Raw genomic sequence first — 16,913 nt, forward strand, 5'->3', positions numbered from 1 at the left:
AAGGAGATATGGATAGATCATCTCGTTATGTGCCCAAGAAATAGATGCCATTAGACGCTGCTTCCGATAAACGTACAATCCACACACACACACACAATCTGTCTCTCTCTCTCTCTCTAGTCCTGACTCCCAATTTCAGTCTTCCGTTTACAGTTCTTCCAGGGCAGACAGACATGACATATCCCTGGCTTTCTAGTCCCCTTATCTCATCCGTTCTACCCCCTTTATTCTCCTCTCATGTTCATTCTAGTGGGTCTGTCACTACCCGGGCTCTGGTTTACGGGAGCGGTGCGATCAGGAAACGGGGTTAAAGCACATTTCTGGAAGGCGGTATTTGTCTCCCTGCGTTTATTGTATTTGAATTAATATTAGCCGTAGGTCGCTTAGATCTTTGTTCTTAGAAAAAACGTGTAGCTTGGTCTGAAAATGTCCTAATCGCGCAGATATTTTAAAGGACAGGACAAAACTCAGTCGGTTTCCAAAGTTCCTGGAGTCACCTTGGCCTCCAAACCCTTTCGATAAAATGCGCGGGTTTCCGGTTTAAATTAAAAGGTGGGATTTGAAAAGTCTGTCTTCTGCGTGTGTTACTTTGTGGTTGGGTAAGGGGCGTGGAAGGGCCATTCAGGCTTCCTTCCCATGCGGTGTATCCGGATTGTACAGACGGGACTTAACTCCAACTTGATGCTCCGCGTTGCAGGGACTATGTGTTTCCACCCACTCAGGAACGGTACTGGAAAGACTTTATCCTCAGTGACTTTCCATTGCTCCCAGAGCACATTTCTGATCAATGCAAACCGATCAAGAAGTGCAGGGGAAGCGAAGCGGATTTCTCTTGCACCTGTTCCACCCCGAATCAGCCCCCCCCCTTCCTCCTCTTCCAATCCTTTCCCCCATGGAAATCCATCAAAGTGACCTTCCCAATATAACAAGGGCTGCTAAACTGTTTTACCACCACGATAAATGCCCTTAATTACCCTGAGATCCGCGCGCTGCTGGAAGGGAATGATGAATGGCCAAAAAGAAAAGCTTCGGTTTTTGACCGGAGTTGTAGAAATCTATTTTTTTTTAAATGGAATTTGTTGCTTAAAGACTCCGGTGCGTGCTGCTGGAGCCGGTGCTCAGGGAGGTGTTAGTGGCCCCCACTCCTGCCGAGTCGAATGGAGCAGAGGGCTCCAGTCCCTTCTACAGAGCTGCAAAGCACATCCAGGCAGAAGGGGGGCACAGGGTGTTAAGGCTGATATTTACTAAATGCAAATGTTCTGTGTTGACAAATAACGAAACGCAGGTCCGTGCAGCCAGCCCCATGACCGCACAGGCCAGCAAGGGGGCTCTGATTTTATGCAACTTGCTTTGTTGTTCAGTGTCTAAGGATCATCTTCCAGTTGAAAATGCAGTGAGGAGCCAGGCTGCATTGTCTGAGGCTAGACAACTTAGGGATCAGGAGGAAGGAGCAGTTTTATCTCAGCTGGGTTCCCAGTAAACGTGTAGCTTTAACAACCGGCTAGGAACTCAAGGGGGTGGACAGAGGGCCTGCCCTTGCCTAGAGGCCTCTCTCGCCGGCAGAGGGTCATTGCGGCGGGCGGAAGGATGGGGACAGAGTGTCCTCTACATCCAAAAGGCATTTGAAAATGTCCCTGGGAGCTGGATGCCTCTGCGGATCTGAGATAAGAGAAGCCTAGGGCGTCTCTCTCCCTTCGTGGTGCTGTTGAGGAGGAGGCAGGGCAGACCCAGCTCACCTCTGTCGGTGACTGGGAGACTGTCGCTCTGTGGCTGGCAGCTCTCCCATCCCAAGTATTAGCCTCTGGCTGTCTCTTTAGCCAGCCCCTGTGGCTTGCACGAGGGTGGAGGAGAAGCCCCACAGAGAGATGGGTTCCCCTAGAACAGCTGCTGGCACCAGACAAGTGGAGCGCGCAGCCCGCACGCAGCTGCAGCCAGGGATTCTCTGGTGAAGGCTGTTTCATTCGTAGGCAAAATGATGTCCCCTTCCTCCCGCCCCTAAACCCAGCAGCCTGGGCTTGGGAGCCTCAAAGGATCCCCCGCCCCTGGCACCGAGCGATTCTGCTCTGTTCTCCCGGCTTCCCCAAGAGCTGGGGGTGTAAACGTGGTTTGAAAGGGCTCCACGTTTACCTCCCTGCTCCCCGGGCACCCGCCCACAGTGTAAACCCGACCCAGCCGTCGGTGTTACACCTGCAGCATCTCCCAGACAGGCTACAGTGGGGGCGATCATCCTGCCAAAGGAGGAGGGAGTTAGGGGTCTCTGCACCCTACATTTCACCCACGCTGCTGTGGGAAGCAAAGGCTGCCCAGTTCTGTGCTAACCCCAAGCACCTCCCGGCTTTAGAAATATCCCCTCCCTGCAGATATAATTCAGTCGAACTACAGAGATCACTAACGGGAGAGTTGTAAAACCGCTAGGGTTGGTTTGTTGGGTTACAGAAAGAGCCATTTCCATGCCAGCCATTCTCCTGGGTGGTGGAGGGGCAGAGGTTTGCTGACATGGCATTTAATTGGTGTTAATCTAACCCTTCTGCGAGTCCCCCTGCCTCACCATCCCTTCCAAGCCACGCGTTCCCTGAACGCCCCCCAGGCTGCGGTGCTGCGGGTGTCCCTTTTTAAGGATAAGGACTAGGACTGTCTCGAACAAGAGGAAAGTGGTCACCCGCCCCGATCATGAGCGCGATATTACATGTCACAACAACTCATCTCATGCCCCATAATCAGCGCTCGCTTTCTGGTGAACAGATAACCAGAGATGGCAGATGGATGGAGATTGCACAAATGAGGCTCTAATTGACAATCAATTGTGATTAGGAGCAATAGAACATCTTTATATCACTGGCTTTAAAACCCAGGAGCGCGCGCGCGCACAAAGGCTTCGGTTTATTCCTCAGGGGCAAAAAGGAGAATTCGGAGCAGAATTCGACTCCACTGTCATGCTCAGCTGTGTCTCTGTTAACCGCGCGCTCTCTGCTCCCTAAAACTTTTACCCGCGGTACACTTGTACCGAGAGAATCGCCGTCTTTTGTTTCTTCGCTTTGATTGGATACATCAAAAAAATAAACACACAGCATAGTGCATGGAAAGCGAGTCTTAGCAGCACACTAGAGAGAGAGAGAGATTTGTTCTACGCGACATCTGGGGCTCAGATACACTTTCCTTCCTTCCTCGAAGCGTTTAATGTGCAGCCTTGTGCCCTATGTATGTTATTGAATTAATAATCATTTAACTGCTGTTGTCGTTTATATCAGCGCTGGTCGATGGTCCCTGTGTTGTGTAGGCCCCGCTATGACATTCGAGCGCAGAGTTTTAATTGCAATTTAAACCAGAGATTGGTGGGTGCCCAGGCAGAAACTTACCAGGACGCTAATGTACTCCAGAGATAAGAATCCCCGCCCCCTAAAAACCGCGTTCCCTCCCGAGAAGGTACCAGTTGAGACGACGACAATAGGAAATCGGATCTACCTAAAACACCATCGCCTTTTCATGAACAATATCCTATGACTGCGGGCAGAAGTATTGAAAGAGAAATTGCCCCAAAGATCAGATTAAAGACACAACCCCAGGAGAAGGGAAGAAAGAGAAGCTTTTAAAAAACCAACCAAATGTATAGTAAAACTATATAGACAGAGCTGTGCGTGTGTGTGTGTGTGGCAGTGAGGTCAGGGAAGTGAGGGAGGAGGTAATTACCTACACACGATCAGAGATTATACATACCATTTCCACCCAGAAGGTGATTTATAATTTAAAGATAAAGCATAACAAAGTAATAAAAGAAGGAGGACACTGTTGTGGTGTCTGATTAAAATCTAAGGGCTGGTCTGTAATATATGAGAGGGAGCTGTTGTGGGCTCCAGCGCTCCAGGAACTCCCCTGGGCCCACGCCGTTGATGGGCTAATCATGTCTAACCCCTACCAAAATTACAGCTGATTGTTTTACCCATTATTTCTCCCAACTTTTAATTTCTGCTTTCCAAAGGATCATTGCCCGCGGTAATTGCAAAGGACCTGTCCTTGTATGTGTCACCAGCCTCAAAGTCAAAAAAAAATCTAATTTTCTTTTTATGTTTTCTCTATTTTCCTACCTTTTTTGGCAGCTAATTCAAAACTAAGCAGCGATTTGGACATCCAAAACAAGAATGAAATTGATTTGGTCAAAGCGCGCGCGCACAGAGAGCGAGAACTGGGTAGGAAAGGAAATTAGATGTTTGTAATTCAGAGGCAACTCTTTTCCTAATTTCTTTCTTTTTTCGGCATTCAGACCCCACTGAATGAAGGGGTGTTTCTCAGAAATGAGAATGAGCTGTGTTTATTGCGTTATTTCTAGGTGGGACGAGAATAGATTCTCTCCCCCCCCCCCCAAGACAGTTATTTAGGATGTGTTATTGATCGTCGTGTTTTGCCTTGTGTTGTTTAAGCGTATTATTTTGCTTTTAGTATTTCGAGGCACTTTCATCTGATATGTAATTTTAATTAATGAGGTGGGGGGAGGGACAACGTGTGTGTGTATGTGCCTGTACATTCAGTATAATTCAAAGCATTCAGCCTCGGACAACAATTTTGCTCTATTGTTCTAATTTAATAATGCGGGGTGTGTGTGAAACAGGTGAGATTGTTCACACTTCTGAGCACAGATAATATCCTTTCGATCATATAACTAAACCATTAGGAGGGGAGATCTTACGTTCCCATTCGGTGTGTATAATATCTTTTTTATATTGATCCCGCAATTATTTCAAAGAAAGCGCTCTCCTCCCACTTCTCCAAATAAGGCTATTTAGATGCTTTCCAGATGAGTGGAGGTGTGCTGAAACAGAGCTGACAGCTGAGTATATCACAGCCAACACCATCCTTCACTCTCTCCCCTCTCCCGCCCCCTCCCCTTTCTCAGCCACACACACTTTCAGTGTCTCGCTCCTCCAGTGATGGAGATTACTGACTATTATGGGCAAGGGATTAATTTGTAGCCAATTACAATCCACTGCTAAATATGAATGCATAAATAAGATACAGCCTTGCCCGTGTGTGTGTGTGTGAGAGAGAGAGGGAGAGTGACGCGGGGGGGTGCATAAATGTTTAGGTAGCCCTGTGAGGATGATGAGAAGAAAGAAGGAGCAACTGAGTAGAGCATCACCCTTTGACTTCCTTCATCCACGGGAGAATCCAGTTCAGGTTGGACCTAGCCACGTGCAATCCTGTAGACCTAAAGGAACCAGTTCGTCTCTGTGCTAAATTGACGATAAACAAAGCAGCTGATTGCAAGACAGGAGTTTCCAGCTGAAGTTCGCAGAAAGGGAAAGAGTTGCAATTGGAAGGGGCTCTGAAAAGAGTCATGAATGTGAGCAGAGACAAGACTCAGGGGGGTGACATCTCTATCCCAGCAGCAGCAGCAAGCCAGGCTGGCGTTGTAGTGGAGCCAGTGTCCGGCTGCCTTCACGGGGAAAGCATGGACAGCCACGGGGACCAGAGACTTTCTTCCAGCAACGACCTCCCAGTCTATTCGTGCCCTGGAAATAGAGACAGGCCGGGAGACAATCAGAGCAACACCCCTGGACAAGAGGGGGTAGTGGCAGCCCTGCCCGTGGTCCACAGAACCACCTCTTTTTCAGTGCTGGACATTCTGGATCCCAACAAATTCAACAGCAAAAAGCGGCAATGTTCTGTGTTGTACAAATCCGCAGGGAGCGAATTCACTCTAGGGGCAGAGGATAAACCCGAGGAGTCCGGAACGGAACAAGCAGATCAAAAGGCTCTGAGCGAAGATTTTGAAACGTGCAAAAAGTCCTCGGACTTGCTCAGTAAGTACGTTTTGCATGTTAACCTCCACAGAGTGTCAGACTCGTGTCTGGAGCAAATAGCCGGCTACGGGGGGAAATGATAAAGAGCGCCTGAAATTATTATGCAGGGTGATTACATGCTTCTAAAGGTGAGTCTCAGAGACACCCACCATCACCACTGCCTTCTGTCAGATATAATGAAGGGCACAACTGCACGTGTAGACACAAGGAGTCTGCTCTAAAGGGCAAATGTTCCTTAACTGTTGCTTCTACACTTGGCTAAGAATGTGCAGTGAGATCGGTACCGGCGGAGGGACTAACCCATAACATTTTATAAGCACCTCTTCCCACTTATTAAAGTGGATGGTTTCAGGGGTCTGACTGGTTTAACGTATGTGAGGTCTCCTGGTTTATATGCCCAATGCAAGGTGCAACTTGCCTGGCCTGGGCCTCTTTTCAGTTGCAAAGTTTAACGCTGGGCACTACTTCCAAGTCAAATGTCCCCTTCGGGCCTTCCTTTCCTTTTCCCGAACAGGTGTCCTGACAATTCAGTCAGACACACGATAAATAACTTTAGCTGCACTTCTGCAAACAAGGAACAAACGCAAATCTGGGGCAGAAACAGTTAGCAAAAGTCAAACGTCATCCTCCTGGGCTCTGGTGCTCGGGATCTGGCTAGAAAGCGTTCCATTTTAGGGGTAATGTTGGATTAAATGTACCTAGTCCATCAGGCCTCACCGAATTCATTTGATTACTGGGGGCGAATGGAACCAGACTCTGCATTATATCACATAAGAACAGTTTCTGTCCTGGTGTCTTATTTTTATCCTCGAGGGTAACAGGCATGTATAAGTTAGTGCTGAAGCAAACTTGCAGAGGGAATTGAGGAGGCTGCAGGTCATTTGAATGAGCAGGCCCAACAGAATTTTAAATTCATTCTCAGATCATCAAATAAGTCCCACTTAGGCTGGATTTTCCAAGTATCAAAGTCGCTTTTACGACTTTTATGTATGTTCCCTCTCCCCCCCCCCCCCCAACAGCCTTCAGAACCATCTCCCCACCCCACCCCCAGCCTGCTGAGCGTTGCTCTGGGCGACAGATTCAATTTTCTCTCTCCCCTTGGCTTTTTTAGGACAAATCAGACTAATTGTGACAAAATGCTGGTTATCTCTGGAAAAACAATTAAATTCCTTCGATTACATTTAAGGTAAAATGTGCTTAGCAGCGTAAAGAGGCTGGATAATGGGGGAAATCGCCCCAGAGTGGCATGTAGGACTCCCTGGATCGATATCCTATTATCGAATTGTGCATATCTCTTTCAAGCACCTTGCAAACTCTCTCCTAACATCTAAATTATAGGGTCAAAATTCGGATAATTACTCGATTAAAACCTATTACACTTATTAGGGCTCGCTATTGATCGGGAATTGCATTCGACCCAAGCTCTAGATTGCTTTTTCTTCCCAGGTCCAAATATTCCAACTTTCTCACCTCTAAACGCTGTGACTCTGAGGATATTAGAGCACTTCCGGGAAAAGCTAGCACACATGAAAAGTCTCTCTCGATATTCTGTATTTTGAGGGGTGGGACAGCAGTGGGTTGTGTTTGATACTGTAAAGACTGGAAAATATCCTTCTGGGATAGGATTAGCAGAGCGATCGGTGTCTTTGTAATTCCATGGGTGCTTTAGAATGCCCAGATTAAATAAAATTAGGCTGTAAAATAGGTTTTAGTTCAACCTGTTTTAACACAAGCCCTTTTATAGTAGAGCTGTTTTTAATCATCAAAGCAATAGCAGGAGCTGGACGTAAACAGAATTCCAACGAGATTTTTAAAACTCGGAGTAGACCTCAAGTAAGTATTTGTCTACCCAGATCTGACTTTTGTCATACTAAATAGATCTGTTCAATCAGAAAGACCGCCTATCACCAATCTTCCACTTTATCTCCAGACAAGTAGAGAAATGCAATTCTATCATTCATTTCTCTAACAGTAAATATATTTAGAAACCTCAGGCAATACTAAACTTTGCTCAAAGACAAGCTGCCTAGGGATTTTGCACTATTCATCTCTTCAGTCCTAGCTATGCTAATATTTTGTAAAGCTAGAAACATACAAAAATAGATTTGTGAGTACTCAGAAATAATGAAAGTTAATCGCATTATGGTCCCATCATCACCATCTCCTTGGGTAAGCAGTTGGTTAGTTCGGTGGTGTTGGGGAAAATGATCCGAAAATCCATTATGATTCTCTACAACCAGAAAAAGTACAACTACATTGAAAATAGAAAATATTTAAATTCATCCTGCAGAACACATTTAGTTTTAGAACTAAAACTCTGGTTAATTTGTTTTGCATTAACAGTTGCAAAGCCAGAGTGATGTTGCCTTGGACAATTACCACTGCAGTTGTTGTTTAGAAAATATTTTAATATTCCCTTATTGAAGAGGGACTGGGGAATGTTTAGAAATTATTGCAACCCCCCCTCCAGCCCTCTAAAGTAATCAGCACAAACATTCTGTGTCATCTGTATTGAACGGACATATGTTTTTATTTTTACCCCTACACACACACACAAACACTCGTATAGATTTGCAGCAACAATATGTGGAAAGGCGGGGGTACAAAAATATCATATACAATGGCATCCATCTAGAATTTAATTTCTACTCGATGTCGATTATTTGAACTTTATTTCATCTTCATACACTATTTTAAATTTAAAACTCCCTTAACCATAGTCTCATGTCTATATATCTGTCATAATTCCAGATTTCCATTTTCTAATTTTTAACACCAAGATGGAAAGTATTATTCGTTAAAAAGTCCCCAGATTACTAAACGTTGGTTTTGCGGGTTAAGGTGACTATAATAAACTTGTCTCTCTCTCTTTTTCCCGTAGGGAGCAAGCAATATCCAAGGTTTAGCCGAAATCAGCTTATTTCACAGAACAAAACCTTTTCACATTTTTAAATTTCTCAGTTAAAAATAATCACCTAAATGAATATGCAGCATTTGGTTTTAAGACTTGGCGAAGTTTGAGATAGACTGTACAGTCCTAGTATTTAGGGAACTGAAATAATTCAAGTAAACACATAATGATCAACTAACTAACTAACTACTTTAATTTGTGGGCGGGAGGGGGGTTTACACATAACAGCTCTAGTGTGCTATCTAGGTGTAAAAGGCAGACCGATTCAGGAAGTTAGGAGTATCTAGGACAAGGTATTTTATTTATTTCACTCCAGCTTGAGGCCCGATCCCGCATTTGATGTATTCCTAAATTCACTGGGACTTTGGGATGGTCAGACAAATATAGCACCCGACCTTCAAGGTGTCAGAAATGTCTGAGGCGTGAGCCACAGAGAGAAGCGACCCCTTTACAAATATTATTTCAGGTTTCATAACGACTTGATCTTCCTCAGAAGTACAGCGGTCCTAAATATCGGATAATTACCTTGTTCTCATTTGGAGTCCCGTTAATTGGAGCATAATATAAACCCAAATAAATTAAATGACCATTAACTAGTTTGTACTTTACACAAAATGAGTTTAATTAAGTTTGTATCTGCTCTGCTAATCAATACAAGTATTTACTCCAGTGTAATACTTCTACCTTAGGAACAGCACGAGAACAAACAAGGCGCAGAAACGCTTAAAAACATGCCAAAACAGAAGGCAGCAAATCTTCCATCCATGCAGATAATTAAATAACTAAAATGAAAAGTCATATCAAGGGTGTTCTCTTCTTCCTGCAGGAAACCTTTGTGTCATTTACCTACGTTCTTCCAAAACGTTCCATATTAAGTTATTATTCGTTTCTCACACCCTGATTTTTTTTTCAAATCTCTATTCTGAAGCCATTGCATAAAGAGATGTCTAATTTCCAAAATGTCAAATGATTTTAATATTAGCATTCCTGATGCTTCTGGAAAGAAGTGCCATGGAAGATACTAACTGTGATTGCTTCTACGATCAATAATAATGAGATTAATTTTATTCCTTAGCATTTCACAATCATTTTTAATTCGGAAGATGAACAAAGAATGATTACAAAGTAAGACCTCTCATTATTGTCCACTGAGTAGTGTTCTATATTTGTAAAGCTTTTAGCTTGGTTAGTTAGAGTTTTAGGACTGGAAGCTATTATATACGGTGTCCCAGCTTTAAACCAAGGTGATTTCTTACTAAAAAGCACTTCGGGACTTCCTATTTGGAGAACCTTTTTGGATGCAAGATTCCTCCCTCAGACTTGTTACAATACAGACAGACCCTCTAACGTTTTAGAAAGTTACACTTACTGAAATTTATTTTTCTGAATTTTTGCAATATTTGTGCCATCCGGATTACAGTGAAAAAGAAAAATATAAATCATGACCTATAAAGACACTAGACTTGTAACAGTTGATCTTCTCTCCCATGCCCACTTACCCTTTGCTTAAACCATCTAAATACTTAATACATATGTGTGGCGTTTACAAGGGATAAAAACCACTCCCGACTCAAAGGAAAATCCTCTCCCAGAGAGTTTTACAACACAATCCTTCCAGGTCAAGAGGACTCTCCCTAAATTTCCTTTTTGCAAAGGGCGAATCTGCTCCAGGCCTGCCACCTTTCCTTCCCTTGGGGAGGGGATATGGGAGACTCCCTCATGCTGGAAGAATGTTTGTTAGGGCAGGGTTTATAAAGTGCCTCTCTTAAGATGAATGATTTTGCTGTGTATCAATGAATCTTTTCATAGGTGCTCCACTACCCCCCAAAAATGTAGGAAACCACATCACCTTCATTGGAAGTTCTCCCAGTGTGAGGCCCAGCAGCAACCTCGAGGAAAGAAAACAGGGCAACTTACTACCAACTTCCCCCTGCTCTCTAACAATTCTGCTTCTCCCTTAGAGGGTGGCTTCGCCTAAGGAGCTCGGACTGGAGGCTGGGAGGGCAGATTCTCATTTTGTGCCCCACTGGAGCTTGGATTCTGACCCCCACCCCTTTCCAGTAGGTCTGTGTGTAAACAACCTGGATTTAGGGGTGGGGGCCCTCTTTTCCTACCCTTTCAGCTTGGCTGTAGAGCTGGGGGCCCTAGGGGCCCTCTCCAGGCTGGCTGGGTAGGTGGGAGTATGGGTGCAGGGGCAGGGTGGGATGGGAGCTGCAGAGCTAACCCCTCTCCTTGCTTGTGCGCAGAGGATGGGGAGCTGTACAAGGCCGAGGAGTGCGACCTGGACTACGGCAGCAGGCCCAGCCCCAGCCCCGAGAGCGAGCTGCAGGACGAGGAGGAGCTGTGCAGCGAGGAGAGCAGCAGCAGCAGCAGCAGCCTGGGCGGCGTGGGGGGGTCCGGCGAGGCAGACCGCGGCCACCACTCCGAGGACGGGGAGCCAGGCAGCCAGGAGCAGCCGCCGCCGCCGGCCCAACCGCCTGCCCCCGGCGGGGGCCCGCAGGCCAAGCCCAAGAGGAAGCGCACGGGCTCGGACTCCAAGTCGGGCAAGCCCCGGCGGGCGCGGACCGCTTTCACCTACGAGCAGCTGGTGGCGCTGGAGAACAAGTTCAAGTCCACGCGGTACCTGTCGGTGTGCGAGCGCCTCAACCTGGCGCTGTCGCTCAGCCTGACCGAGACCCAGGTCAAGATCTGGTTCCAGAACCGCCGCACCAAGTGGAAGAAGCAGAACCCGGGCGCCGACACCAGCGCCCCGACGGGCGGCGGGGCAGGAGGCGGCGGGGCCGGAGGGGGTCTGGGGGGAGGCGGCCTGGGCGGGGGACTGAGCCCGCTCAGCCACTCGCCGCCCATGGGCAACCCGCTCTCCATGCACGGCCCCGGGGGCTACCCGGGACACCCCACCGGGGGGCTGGTGTGCGCTGCCCAGCTGCCCTTCCTGCCTAGCCCCGCCGTCCTCTCGCCCTTTGTCCTGGGCTCGCAGACTTACGGGGCTCCGGCCTTCTACACCCCGCACCTATAAACCTACCCTCCCCCCCCCACCCCGGGACTGCGAGCCGCTGGAGCAGCAGACCGTGGGAAGGCTACTACGCGCCGCGCCCGCTCTGAGATTCCCCTGCGCGCTCAGAGCGTCCATTCGCCCCAGTGGGCTGGATACTACGCGCCGCGCCCTGTGAGTTCTCCCAGCGCGCTCAGAGCGCCCATTCGCCCCAGTGGGATGGATACTACGCGCCGCGCCCTGTGAGTTCTCCCAGCGCGCTCAGAGCGCCCATTCGCCCCAGTGGGGTGGATACTACGCGCCGCGCCCTGTGAGTTCTCCCAGCGCGCTCAGAGCGCCCATTCGCCCCAGTGGGATGGATACTACGCGCCGCGCCCGCTCTGAGATTCCCTTGCGCGCTCCGAACTCGCAATCACCTTAACTGGGAAGAGACGCCTCTGAATTCTCTCTGCGCACCTGGCTCCTCCAGAAGCCAAGGGGCAGCCCCGCAGAGCGCAGTGAACTGAGGACTTCGCAAAGCAACAATAAACTATTAATTAATAATAAATCCATCCCCGCCCTCCCACCCCGGAAAACAGTCACCCGGCTGAGCTCAGACCCTGACGAACTCGCCACTCTTTCTCTAGCCATTGGGTTGGGGGTGGGGGGGCAGGGGCATGAGAGGGAAATGGGTGCTGCGGGGCAGGAGAGAGTTGATTAAATCGCATTTTCCAAATAGACCTCTTGTTCCGCCCTTTGTTTTTAAAAGCCTGCCCCCCGCCCCAGCTGAATAGTTCCTTTCACCCCGTTATCTTTAAAAACGAGCAAAACGCTTGTGGGCGAGGGTGGCTTCCGCCTTAGAACCAGCTGGAGCTTTGGGCAAAGGAACCCGGCCCCATCCCAACGCCGTGGGAACGCGGGCGCTGGACTGGACACGGGGGCTAGCGGGTGGCCGGGGAGCTGCAATGTCAAAGGGCGCCAGCCGGGTTGGCAAAGGCTGGCTCCGATCTGGACTCCCCATTCTCGCTAGTCGGGCAAGATCTGTCTGTCCCCAATCCCCATCCTTTCCTCCCCACGGAGACACAGCACCAACTTTTCACCTGGCCTACAGTCATTTCTACCACCCTTTTTATACGCGCCGCGTCCGGAGTTGGCTTCTGGAAGGGAGGAAGAAGAAAGAGACGAAATCTTCCCGCTTTCCTCTTTGTAAATAGACTTAGCTGTAAAGCATCGTTATCTGTATTTTTTCACTGTTTCTTGTTTTTTGTCTGGCCACTTGTAAAAGACTTGAAAAGATTATGTACCCATTTGACTCTCAGGGTAAAACAGAAAACTACAGGCTTGTCACATTGTTGGTAAGACAATGGGTTATTTTCTTTCGCGTTCTCACGGTTTTCTCATATTTAGTCTTTTTTTTTTAATCAAACAGGTGAAAATCAAATCCACGGACCGCGAAAGGAGTCGTGTCTGGTCAGTCCCAGGTGGAGCGAGAGACTTTATTGGTTGCAACTTTTTTTTTTCACATTAATCATCTCTGTATATTTCTGGTTGTTACGAAAGTTTTAACTTTATAATTAACGTATAAGGTACGGGAAGAACGGGGATCCAAAATTAGGGAGAAAGAGAAAGCACTTTGTTTCCTAAACACTTTAAGTCGCTCAATAAACTTTAAGTAAACAGTGTCCTTCCTGGGTCTGTGTGCTTCTCTCATTTTTTTAACGCTGAAATCTCTGAGACGGCAAGTTTCGGTTCACTTTGTAGGAGAAACAAATAACGGAATCAATTCCCATCTGTAGCTTTCTAATAAATCGCACCCAGGTGCAATGCCTTTGCCTTTATCATTTGTTGGTTCCGTTTGCTTTGAGACCCCTATTAAACGTGGATAGTTACTTAGACACAAAAACTTTATTCTCCTTTGCTGTAAGAGGGAACTTTACCTTCTTAGAGATTTTTTCCTGGTTTTTATTTTCTTAATTAGGTTGTGTGAGCTCATTAATCTCTCCTCAACTCTGCGATATAAAATATAAATGCGAGTGTGGAAGCTGCGGGGTCAATGATTTAGCTGTAGACACGGCGACTGTTTGGATGTATGTACATTTCATAACATGTATGAAATGCACGCATTGCATCTGAATAAATTGATTTTTTACCCAGGAAAGTTTATGCCCAAATAAATGTGTTCTTTAAGGTGCAACTGGACTCTTCGTTGTTTTTGTACATTTCATAAGTTAACTGTTTAATTATGCTCGCACCTTTTTAAAATTGCGAAAAATCACTTGGATTTCTGTAAATTAGCTTTTTATTGAACTTCAGAATTAATATTGCCTGCTTTAAATGTCTTCCCGTAGTTTATATTTTTTTAAATAATGGATGTTCTGTCATGGATCCAGGATAATGGAAAAGAAAAGAAAAGAAAAGAAGACGCATTGACTATTAAAGATAGTTTGCCATTTAAACTAAAGCTTATAAATCTCCCTTTAAAGAGGATACAAAGTTCTTATCTGGCTCCCAGCTCTCCTATCTGATCCTATACTTCACATTGGGGAAGGGAAATGTATACACCTAAGATCCTTCACCCCAGAGAGCAGATTGCTGCATTTCCAGGGCACCGAATAATGTTAAGAGACGCAAACGAGAGTGAGCTGTAGATTATTAATTCCCCCCCCCCCTTTAATCAGTTCCAGTCCGGCTGATTCCAGACAGCATTGGACGGGCTTGTCTCATTTTCCCTGTGACCCTCACTATACCCCCCTCTCTGCACACTACGCCACCCTCGCCAAGGGAAAGGTGCCCATTGGCTTTTCTTCGCCCACCACCTCTCCTGAAAGATCCCAGCGGGAGGAGAGGAGCGGGGCTAGCAGCAGCCCTGCTGTCTTTGGAGGATAGGCCACAAAAGCACTTTAAACAGCCAGCCACTCTCAGAGGAGGGTGAAATTAACTACCGCTTTTGGTGGGAAGCAGAGAGGCAGCGCCCCTTTTCCCCAGCCACACACAAGGCTGCTCCCCGGCCAGGACTCAGGGACTCGGCTCCGCTCAGCTGGCGCCGGCCCCCCCCGCCCCAGCTAGGTGACAGTATTAAATGATATCTTTCTAATCCCATTAGCTCCTGCCTCTTGTTTGCTTCCTCCAGTGAGCGTTTCTGACAACCTTTTACTGCCGCTGCTGGCACTTGAAGCGTGAGGAAGTTATAGTTTCTGACAGAGGAATTACATCTTCCCCTAGACACAGCTGTCTCCAGATGTACAGGGAGTGGGGCTGCGGGGCAGCCCGAGGGAGCGAAGCGGAGCCTGGAGCCTTTGGAGGAGCCTCTCACGGAGTGCAGTGACCGCTCTCAGCCAGCAGAGGGGGCCACAGAAGAGGGGAAGCTCCCCAGGCCCTTAGAGGGAAGGCGTGGGGAGGTGAGAGAGCAAACGGCATGTCTTGTCCAGGCAAAGCAGGGCTCCCAGGAGGCAGCAGCTGGCACACAACCCAGTGGCAGGTACCTCCCTGGATCCAGTTTTATTAGTTCAAGTCCATATTGAGCCATGCCAGCCCCCGCCAACATCAGACTAAACATGGACTCAAGTCCCCCATTTACACACATGCACATCCCAGCTGGATCCAAACTTTGCACTCCAGCTTGTTTCCTGTACAGACCTTACTACCCTCTACACAGATGTGTTAGCAGACAAATATATAGCTGGCCTGTGCCCACAAAAGAATTTCAGCATTAAGGACCAGACTATACTGATCCCAGCTTGTCCATAGGGAAGCCCCGTTCCAATTACTGCAGAGCGGCCTGCTGGGAGTCCTATTAATGCTATTCATTTGAGTGTATGATAAAGCCTTAGTACCAAACACAGAGTATAAACAGCTGGGTGAAAGATCTACAAAAGCCAGCTAATAAACTTTTCCTCTGGACTTAAATTAAAAATATGCAAACTACTTCCCTGCCCCTCCCCACTGTTGTGAAAATAAAATATAAACCAATATCTCTGCCTACAGTTTCCCAGGTGTAAGACCCCCCCTTCTCCCCAAAGTAAAATAATTAGCACAGTAACAAATTACTGCTGAAAGTAACTTGGAGTAGAACAGAGTCCAGATCATTTCTTTGCAGTGTTGTTGTGGAGGTGTTGGTCCCATGATATGAGAGAGACAAGGTGGGTGAGATATCTTTATCTTTTATTAGACCAACTTCAGTTACTGAAAGAGACAAGCTCCAAGGAGCTTGAACTCACTCTCTTTCGCCAACAGAAGTTAGTCCCATAAAATGTATTACCTCACCCACCTTGTCTTTCCATATCATTTAGCACTAATGTGGCTTGTTACAAACATTAATCAATGCTCACAACATGCCTGATAGACAGGTGTTATCTTCTCTATTTTACAGATGGGGCAAGCAAGTCAGGGAAGGTGTTATTTGTCCAAGGTCAGGGTCTGGTATTCCATCTCCTCTCTCAACCACACTGTATTGTGTTACACCAGTGGCTCTCAAACTTTTGTACTGGTGACCCCTTTCACATAGCAAGTCTCTGAGTGCAACCTCCCCTTAAAAATTAAAAACAATTTTTATATATTTAACAGCATTATAAATGCTGGAGGCAAAGCAGGGTTTGGGAGTGGAGGCTAACAGCTTGCAACCCCCCATGTAAGAAGCTTGTGACTCCCTGAGGAGTTCCGACCCCTAGTTTGAGAACTCCTGTGTTACACTATCTGAGAGGTTGTACGACAAGTATCAACAGTTGCCATCCCAGGCAAGTTTTCACGATCAAGAACAAGCCCCGGAATAAGGAACTGTGGTGGTGAAATCTGGTCTAAATTCACTTCTTCAGTGATAGCAAGTGAAGGACTGGATGGCTGAGGAGCTTTTCATGATAGAATCTGGAGCCGTTCAACTCTACGTCACTGGTTTGAATATGGCTCAGGTTGGTAATGAGTGAAAGTCATTACCACTGATAGCTGTTCAATAGACTAAATAAGGGTCAGGCCTGCTGGTAATACTTTAATCCTTTTCTTAATTAGACTGCATAGTCCGAAAACAAAGGTGGTTCGAACAATGAAATATGAAACTACTGTTTTGGCTCATCAGGACTTCATCACCAGTATTACAGAGCAATCAGATAGATGCCCAGGTTCAGTATCTGCACTGTTCAGCATGGGAACATGTCTGTCTATATATAGTGAGACTATGTGGAAGACAATAAACCCATTTTTTGGCAGACTAATCCCAAATGCTGCAGGTTTGAGTTCAGCTGGC

At 47.0% G+C, this 16,913-nt stretch overlaps 1 protein-coding gene across 1 annotated transcript; it reads left to right on the top strand.

The window, feature by feature from the left end:
- Window positions 1-5,329: 5,329 nt before the first annotated feature.
- On the top strand, window positions 5,330-11,722 carry NKX1-1 (NK1 homeobox 1). Its single transcript, XM_050947863.1, has 2 exons — window positions 5,330-5,795; window positions 10,953-11,722. Exons 1-2 carry the CDS (start codon window positions 5,330-5,332, stop codon window positions 11,720-11,722), a joined length of 1,236 nt encoding a protein of 411 aa, XP_050803820.1.
- The last annotated feature ends 5,191 nt before the right edge of the window (window positions 11,723-16,913 follow it).

The sequence above is a fragment of the Gopherus flavomarginatus genome, chromosome 3, assembly GCF_025201925.1.
Source record: "Gopherus flavomarginatus isolate rGopFla2 chromosome 3, rGopFla2.mat.asm, whole genome shotgun sequence".
Classification (NCBI taxonomy): Eukaryota; Metazoa; Chordata; order Testudines; family Testudinidae; genus Gopherus; species Gopherus flavomarginatus.

Excerpts from the sequence above, each read along its gene's own strand:
- NKX1-1 (XM_050947863.1), top strand. The coding sequence starts at position 5,330 with ATGAATGTGAGCAGAGACAAGACTCAGGGGGGTGACATCTCTATCCCA. Across the intron at positions 5,796-10,952 it reads AAAGTCCTCGGACTTGCTCA|AGGATGGGGAGCTGTACAAG; the intron begins GTAAGTACGTTT and ends GCTTGTGCGCAG.